Source organism: Paramormyrops kingsleyae, chromosome 12 (genome assembly GCF_048594095.1).
Source record: "Paramormyrops kingsleyae isolate MSU_618 chromosome 12, PKINGS_0.4, whole genome shotgun sequence".
Taxonomy (NCBI): Eukaryota; Metazoa; Chordata; class Actinopteri; order Osteoglossiformes; family Mormyridae; genus Paramormyrops; species Paramormyrops kingsleyae.
The window spans coordinates 26,834,892-26,843,879 of NC_132808.1; the positions used below are offsets into that span (position 1 = coordinate 26,834,892).

General features: G+C 45.5%; 1 protein-coding gene across 2 annotated transcripts; it reads left to right on the top strand.

Annotated features, from left to right (window-relative positions):
• The first annotated feature begins 2,142 nt into the window (after nucleotides 1-2,142).
• On the top strand, nucleotides 2,143-8,527 carry LOC111852138 (caspase-6). 2 transcript variants are annotated; one of them, XM_023827701.2, is made up of 8 exons: nucleotides 2,145-2,385; nucleotides 3,993-4,022; nucleotides 4,814-4,856; nucleotides 5,064-5,216; nucleotides 5,311-5,387; nucleotides 6,304-6,479; nucleotides 6,599-6,740; nucleotides 6,854-8,527. In XM_023827701.2, the coding sequence occupies exons 1-8, from the start codon at nucleotides 2,355-2,357 to the stop codon at nucleotides 7,090-7,092; spliced, it is 891 nt and encodes a 296-aa protein (XP_023683469.2). In that variant the 5' UTR covers nucleotides 2,145-2,354; the 3' UTR covers nucleotides 7,093-8,527. The 2 variants fall into 2 exon arrangements, with proteins under 2 accessions (XP_023683470.2, XP_023683469.2); XM_023827702.2 differs by lacking the exon at nucleotides 4,814-4,856 and having other exon boundaries at nucleotides 2,143-2,385.
• The last annotated feature ends 461 nt before the right edge of the window (nucleotides 8,528-8,988 follow it).

Sequence of the window (8,988 nt, forward strand, 5' to 3'; positions counted from 1 at the left end):
TGGAGAGGGGTTGCGAGCTACTGGTAGCTCGCGAGCGACGTGTTTGAGACCCCTGCTCTAAACTGTCCCGCTGTGTGTAATCTGTCTTGGTGTCGGTAATCTTTCTCAGTGTCTGTAGTCTGTCCCGGTGCCCTGTAATCTGTCCCTGTGTCTGTATGCTCTACTGGTGTCTAATCTGTCCTTGTCACTTTTGTTTGAAAGCACTACTTTCAAACCAGTATGAATGCATAAACGCAGTATTAATGGAAACAAATGAAATTGATACAATGCTTTATTTGCCATCTGCAAATACATTTGACATTGGAATGTTTCTTTTCACATACCTGTGCTCTCCTTTGAGGACACACACACACAGACACACACACACACACACACACAAGCAAGCTTGGGGGTCAGAGCATAGGGTCAGCCCACTTATCCCACGTCTGGAGCCTTTCAGGGGGTTAAGGGCCTTGCCCAAGGGCCCAACAGAGATGTGACTATCCTGCAGAAACCAGGGCTCAAAGCGGCAACCTTCTGATCACAGGCACAGAGGCCAAATTAACCCTCTGAGCCAAACACTGCCGGCCCACCCTGAAAAGGTAGAGTCGCCCTTGCATATTAGTGGTCACCCCCCAACTCAAACCAATCGAATTATGCTCCAGATTTTTTAGGGCCCCTGGAACTGTCCTAACCACCCCAAGCACCATCGTTGGAACAATTTAACAACTGTAAACGAGTTTCCGATACTGCTGCTTAAAGCGATTGTGTTCTTATTCACGCTGAGTTGTACGTAGTTAAGTGCAAAGAAAACTTAATATTAGACAGTGATGGATCAAGCGTAATAAACAGAAACCCGGTATCATCCAGCATATTTTACTCCGGTGGATTCATTTCGTGTCTCCAAATAAATAAATTTTAAAAATCCTCCTTAGTGTTTTGTTAAGACTAACACTGTATTCATAAAGGCTGCACGGACACAAGCCTTAAACATAAACCCACTCGTTTTAACACCACACCTGAGCACTGAACAAACTTCAGAGGAAAAAAGAATATATGATAATACAGAATCTATCCCAAATGGTAAAATCGAATGTTAGCAAACACTGTATCAATTAAAATACACAATCGTCACTTTACCATCAGTTCCACTCAGGGCTGGACTGGGACAAAAAAAGGGCCCTGGCATTTTTGCTCAGACCGGCCCACCACAATCGGTCGGACACAACCAACAAGTACACCATCCTTGCGGTCCCTGTAGATATGCATATCTACTGTTCCATTCCCAAAAACCCCTACAAAGCTCTCCTGCTCACTCTGTCCCTCCTTGACTTCACTGTCCGACACCTGCTCCTCTGCCTGGGTGCCGCCATGGCTAGTCACCTCTCCTCCATGTGCTATGTTCACCTGTCTTTGCAAAGTGTCGTCAGGTACTGTTGGCTTGGAAACTGAAGCTACAGCACTAAACATGTCGGTTATTTTTGCACATGTTGAGGCATCAACCTCTAGATTTTTTATTTTTTTGGCCCGCAACTTCTCCGCACCCACCTTACCCTTGCGCTTTTGCTTCTCCATCCTAAATCCACTGATTTCTGGCTCTGAGCCACTGACTGCATCTGACACAAGAAACAGAGGGGGAGGGGTGGAGCCTGTTAAGAGATGATTAGGCCAGCCCAGTGTCAGTATGGAAAATGAACCAATGGGCCGCTGTCCCTGCTTTATGGGCCGGTCGTTTTGCCAATTAAAAAACAAAAATCATATTATATCGACCAGCCCCCAAGTGCGTCGGCCCACCAGGCATTTGCCCGGTATGCCAGATTACCAGTCCAGCCCTGGTTCCACTTCACATAATGTCATACCAATTAAAAGCATTTTTAACAAAAGGGCTACCAACTTTAGTCAGCTGGCTGTAGTGAGATTTTCAATTCGAGACAGTCTGCACACGCATTTACATGTATGTAACAGTTTTATTACCTTGTAAATAGTCTGTGGGGTTTTCAAACTTCATGTACATAATTTTACATTTATAATGGAATAATATAAATTCGCCGTAAGATTTCTTGCGTGAGCGTGACGACCTGAAAGCGTGAGTGTCACGCAAGATGCGTGCGAGTTTGCAGCCCTGTAACGCCGAAGCAATACAGCTTCTCCTTCCCTTCCGCGTGCGTCATTTACGTCATTTTCTTCCCCTGGAAAACATCACTGACAGGTGAGGTCTGCGGGTCCCAGGTGAGATCTGCAGCCCCGCGCAGCGCTCGGATCGCGGAAGCGCCGCCCAGCGCGGTCCGGCCCCCAGGCGGAGCTGCCTAAACGGGCTGAGCCGATATCGAAAGTGGAAACGCCACCGAGCCGAACCGAAGCAGCGCCGGACACTCATGGCTGACTCAGGGAAGGACGATGTCCGAGGTAAATGGGCTCTTTATCTGATATGCTGGCCACCTAAAAGTAACCCGGGTAAAAAAAGCGTAACCTTACAGCCGACGCGCCGTGTGTTGCCTGTGCTCTGCATTATTAACTATGAACTATCATATGAAACATTTAACAGACTGCAAGTCATCGGCGATTAACGCCAGACTGAGTGTTTAATGTGAGACTGCGGGTAAGCCTTGTAGCAATCAAGACAGCCGCGAATGGCATTTACAGACAATGAAATCTTCCATTAGTCGTAAAATACCGGTTTAAAAGTAATAAACGTGGCACTTGAGTAGCGTTATATATGAGTTCGGACTTTTATACCGTTTTACAGTTCTGTACTACTGTACTGTACTGTATTGTATTAGTAACGTGGTCAAAGGTGGATTGCATTTCCTGCTCAGTGCATGTGAGTTAAACTCAAAGGGAAGCACCTGATTTTGCATTTCCTTTGAATTAACATTTACATCAGGTCATTTATGTGACCTGGTTCACTATAAAATTATTAAGAATCAAACTGACGTTGCAGCATACGGCGTGGAAGCCTGGTGGAGGCGAACGTGAGGTCAGGGGCGTCCCTAGGAAACCAAGGCGATCGGGCTTAGAGACCAGCGGTCGTGTTACTTGAATCGGACTTTTTATCTTTGGTAAATGCACAGAAATTCACCTCTAGCAAAGTCAGCTACCGAAAACTCACCTCTAGCAAAGTCAGCTACCGAGTCAACATTCTTGGGCTGTAAGCAGAGGTGTCACTTAAGTGTTTTTGCCTCTAGCCAACTGGGCTACTAGCCAAGATCATTTTTACTAGTCCACAATGTAATTTTCAAGCGTAAAGAGCATTCCTGGTAGTATCACACCTAACAATAATAAATTTCCATGTAAAAAGATTATTTTCAGTATATCATTTATTCTTTCCATACTCAATACATTCATTCAGTGCAGCTCACTGCAGCGTGGTTGGTACACAGCTGATCTCAGTTTGTCGTTCTCACGTCCTCCTTTTTCTGTCTGTATTTGGACGCTACCATGACACATTAAATCTAGTTAGTTTTTCAGTTTCAGTTTTTTTTAAAAAAAAAGCAAGTCAGTTACATACTTTGGAGATTAATCACATGTACAGTCATGTTGCAATATATATAAAAACCTTTATAGTCTGTATATGCTGTATATGATTGGTTTATTCCAAGAGGTGCTCTCGATATATAGACCAGATGCTGCCAACAGAATGTTTCGATTTTCCCTGCAAATTCTGCCCAGACTCCCAAAGTCACGGCTGAAGCTGTTGCGTTGTTTGCTACCAGGAGGAAATACTGTACTTCTCTATTAAAAATCTTTGTTCATAGTATCCTCCCATTTTGGCATCAAAATACTGCATGCATTAGCGCAAAGTAGTAAAACTGATAGCACTACTGTGGCGATGGGCAATGCTGCCCTGATCTGGGAGCGATGTCCTTTGGGGGGGGTGGTAACGATATGGTCAGGGTGGGCATGAAAGCGTCTGTCCTTTTATTTGTTTAATGACTGCATAGAGGAGCCTGAGGAAGGGTCTTTAAAAGTCAGACACTTCAGAGTCATAATTATTGTCCCATCTCTCTTTTCAGGATCCGTTGAAAAAGACAGCAAACCAGAAGGTAAGACGTGCCCTCCTCCTATTGTCACTGACCTAAGATCCCAGTGACAGTGAGGTAGTTCCTGGTCCTGAAGCTGGGATGGGTCCCTCTGCTCAGGCTTTCAGGGTGACTCACGGTGACTCACAGTGACTCACAGTGACTCTTGGGGTGCTTTTCCGCTGCACCAGGTCCGTGCTTTTAGTATTTTGCCTTTTCCATTCACTTCCGGTCGAGTTCCAGTACCTAAAGAACCAAACCAGCTGGGGTACTTCTTTGGTACTTTGGGGTGGGACTTGCAGATGTTTTCCTTGTGAATTGGTTATGCAAACAGCCTGCCTCTGAAACACAATAAAACCATCTTTAAAAAGTTGCAAACTAAGAAAACAATGATAAACAAAGTAAAAATAAAAGTAATAATAATGAATGTAAGGACAAATGAAGAGACCCAGGCTTTAATTGCAACCTGATTATAAGAACACCTTGCCTCTTAACAGAAAACACTGGTTTTAATTAATGCAGTGATGTCATATGATGAAGACTGTGATTGGTTGAATAAGTGAAACACTAGCCTCTCCCTTTTTACCCAGGGAATCTATCTCTGCAAAATCATAACGTGTGGGAAAACCAACACAAAGAAGTACCACGGTTTTGGTACTGTTTTGATCGCCCTTGGCGATTCCTTATGCCGTCCTGAGTTAGGCAGTGTGTGTCTGCTTTGCAGGAACCGGCCCTGCTGGTTTTGCTTCACACCTTCGCCTTGTTTTAGCACATTTGAAAGTATGAAGGAAAAAAACATTAATTTCTTTTTCTAGCTGAAAGCAAGAACATCTGTGAAACTGATGCCTTTCCTGGCCAGTAAGACCCTCCTTAAATCTAATTCATATGCATATATAGCTGAGTATGTGTACATGCTACTTAGTCATACGTTTGCAGTGACTTGTAAGGGGTACAGCCTCTTGGGTTTCCTTGTGTATATCTTTGCGAATCTGGAGCTGCAATTCACGACATTCCAAGCTGCTGTGGCTGTGCTCGGAATGGTTAAGCCCCCCCCCCTCTCTGCAGACACAGCGTCAGCATGGACCCTGCTGAGGAGTACCAGATGAATCACCGCAAGAGGGGGCGAGCCCTCATCTTCAACCAGGAGTGGTTTTTCTGGCAGTTGCGTCTGCCTGACCGTGCTGGTACCAACGCTGACAAGGTCAACCTGGTCAAAAGGTATGCCCCCCCCCCAGAGCAGGACAATAAGCTTTTAATAAAAACTACCCAAAGTCAAACTTTTACTTTTTGACTTTAATTTTTGCAATTTCAGGTTTACAGAACTGGGATTTGATGCAAAGGCTTACGATAACCTCAAAGTGGCAGATGTTATGAATATTCTTCAGGAAGGTGCAGTGGAATTTATTACCCTGTTAAAATAATATAAATATGTTAAGATGTCAGACGGCTGCCATTTCTCTTCATGTGAAACAACTAGGGCAGTAATGGTACACATCCCACTCGGGATGTCATTTTCGGTTCGGTTTGCACAAAGAAACAAATAGGGCAGTGACGGTACACATCCCACTCGGGATGTCATTTTCGGTTCGGTACGCACAATGAAACAAATACATTTCTTGATATAGGCAGAAACTAAATTCACAAACAGATGCTCCACACGGAAAACATTATGTTAGTTGTGGCTGAGAGTTGGTTATGGCTAATGCTGGTCAGACAGTCATAATTGGCAGTTTGGGAATATGGTAGTTTCTCAATAAATTATACCAACACCAGAGAGAGAGTCATCGTTAAGACCAAATCTGTCTGTCAGCTGTGTCGTACCCAACTTGAATATGTTGCTGGAAATACATCCAACTTGTTAACTCCGTTGAGACGACATCGTCCTAGTCTGTGTGATCGGAGTCAGGCAGAAACAGCCTCTCAATTCAGTTTCCCTGTAGTATTTGAGCCGCTTTTGCCAGGAAGTTCTGACTGGGCTAAAACAACAGCTATAGGCTCCAGGAGTGTTTATCGCGACGGATATGCGACCATACTCAGTAGTAGAGATCATTTGAATTAGTTTATTAATTTCTAAACAACTTGTTTTGCCTGCTGTACTGAAATTGCAGCTAACTGTGAATCCAAAACCGAGGTTTGGACTGAACTGTGATTTTCATGTACAGTTGCACCCTTAGAAACAAGTGTTCTTTATTTTATTGTAAAGATTTCAGACGCCCATGACATTTGGCTGGGATGTCAGCCATATTGGTTACTGTGCAGCCCTTTTCAGCGAATACATTTGTAACGGCCAAATCTTAATTCTCAGCTGCACGAGCCAACCATGTTGACTCGGACGGCTTCGTCTGTGTGTTCCTGAGCCATGGCGAGAATGACCACATCTTTGCGTACGACGGCCAGATCTCCATTCGGGACATCACCGCCCTCTTCAAGGGGGACCAGTGCAAGAGTCTGGTGGGGAAGCCTAAAATCTTCATCATCCAGGTGAGAAGAGGTTCAGCCCAGCGACAATCTGCTTTTGCACATAGTCTCTTAATGGCATATTGGCAGGAAGGCTGGTGATGTAACCTATTTTTGATTTTTAATGATGCTCACGTGGGCAGGCATGTCGTGGTGACAAGCATGACGACCCAGTAACCGCTATGGACGAGGTGGACCAGCCCAACCAGGTGGTGGTGGACGCTGGCGTCTTCTACACCCTCCCAGCTGGAGCCGACTTCCTGATGTGCTACTCGGTGGCTGAAGGTGAGTGATGAAGAGCATCTGTGTGTCCTGCAGGACATAACAGCCTTCTGTAAACATCTCTTTGGGGACACTTTTAAGAGATGCCCCATTTTCACTCCCTGCTTCCTTCAAAGGGTACTACTCACACCGGGAGACCGTCAATGGCTCCTGGTACATCCAGGACCTCTGTGACCTGCTTCGGGAACACGGCAAGTCGGTGGAGTTCACCGACCTCCTGACGCTGGTGAACAGGAAGGTGTCGATGCGCAGCGTGGGACGGTGTGCCGACCACAATGCCATCGGCAAGAAGCAGGTGCCCTGCTTCTGCTCCATGCTGACGAAGAAGCTCTACTTCAGGCACAAGAAAGTCTAAGCTCAGCCGGGGGGGCGCTTTGAGCTGTGCGGGGGCCCTTGGTCAGTCAGTGAGGCCTTTGATCAATGAGCCATGCTTCCAGTGCTTGATGATATCATGATTTTGTAGTGTATGATTTTGTATGAGAGCAACCGGTTTGTGACTTTATTAATAAGTTTGAATAATTTTAGTGATGCATTTTGCTGTTTATTTGTGAGCATACGTTTTCCAAATACGCATATCCAGTTCAGAATCGGATCCTGTGGGTTTGGGCGTGAGTCGTTAAGCCAGGTGCATAGCAGTGGTGATAACCAACAGTGAGGGACATATTCACCATTCCAGTTAGTCCAAAAACGTCCCTTTCTCTTTGTTAGTGTAGAAATTCAAATATGCGTACTGGAATCCTAGCAGGAAAAACCTGCCTGTCAGGTGATTGTCTGAGTGCATGAAGCATCTATTTAGAAAGAGGAGGACAGCATTAACAAAGATCGATTATGTTTTATGTCTACGCCCTTGATTAAGAGGAAAATATTCACTCTGAGATGGGATAAGTGTTTTTTGTGCATCTGAAAGATGGTTATTCTGACTATATTCACTGGGAGAACGTCACAGGCTGCTGCAGTGACATGTAACCAATGTCATTTCTGAGTCCGCTGCCTGGAGCTCTTCTCTTAGAGGATCCTGTGTAGTGGGTGAAAGTTAGCCGGGAAAAGCTAGCGTGTGAACGTTAGCCGGGGAAAGATAGCGCGTGAACGTTAGCCTGGGAAAAGTTAGCGCGTGAACGTTAGCCTGGGAAAAGTTAGCGCGTGAACGTTAGCCTGGGAAAAGTTAGCGCGTGAACGTTAGCCTGGGAAAAGTTAGCGCGTGAACGTTAGCCTGGGAAAAGCTAGCGCGTGAACGTTAGCCTGGGAAAAGCTAGCGCGTGAACGTTAGCCTGGGAAAAGCTAGCGCGTGAACGTTAGCTGGTGAAAACTAGCTCCTCTCTGGCAGTTTGCTCACTTTAGCATCAAACTGATGCTGCATCAGGACATCTGGCTTAGACACCCATTTTCACCCTGGTGTTATTGAGCTTAGCCTCAAGCAGCCATCGTGCTCTCACTGTAAACACGCAAGTCTGTATGCATCGTATATCTTAAAAACTTTCCACTTAGCTTATCTTTAGATGTTCGGTCGACATTCTCTTTGGGATTCTCTGGACCTACAGCTGGATTCCTGTATCTTGGTGCTTTTCGAGCTTCATGAAGAGGCCTCCTGACTAGAGGGTGCAGTCCGCATTGAATGTGGCTATTGGACTGTTTATTTTCAAAACTTTGTACTTGATTTGTAATAACTACCGTTTATTCTGGAAATTTTATATGGGTGTATAAAGGGATTGATTAGAACTAAGGGATTGGTTTTTTACACTAATGCTTTTGTATGATCCAGTTTCAAAATAAAAAGTGTGAATTTTCAATAAGATGGTGTAAAGTTTTGTTCCAAATATGGGAATAGTGGGTTTGTTAGACACCTCGTGGGCCAGCAGGTCCGATTTCTCAGGACCGGGATACGGAGCACCCTGATACGTGGTGTGTATGGCCTCTGGGCCCTGCACCTCCTGTAAAGAGCCGTTTCTGCACATCATGGAACCAGCCCAAAGTCTTTCCACATCACCCGGCTCGTGTCCGGTTTGGAGCTTGGTTTCACATGCCGTAAGATTCGGGAGGTTGCCCTGCAGGTTCTCCGGACATCCCGCCCTCGCCATTCGTCAGCCGCTCCTTCGACTCCGCCTTCCGGACCTGGCCATGCGTCTCTCGTCTTCGGAGCTGTTGGTGTCTGTGTGTTTGTGGCTGTGTGTGTATGTATGCTTGTGTATCTGTGTGTTTGTGTCTCTATCTGTGTGTGTCTGTGTATCTATCTGCATGTTTGTGTCAGTGCGTC

Coding starts and splice junctions, on each gene's coding strand:
- LOC111852138 (XM_023827701.2), top strand. CDS start 2,355: ATGGCTGACTCAGGGAAGGACGATGTCCGAG. Junction 2,386..3,992: donor AGGGAAGGACGATGTCCGAG/GTAAATGGGCTC, acceptor CTCTCTTTTCAG/GATCCGTTGAAAAAGACAGC. Junction 4,023..4,813: donor AAAAGACAGCAAACCAGAAG/GTAAGACGTGCC, acceptor TTCTTTTTCTAG/CTGAAAGCAAGAACATCTGT.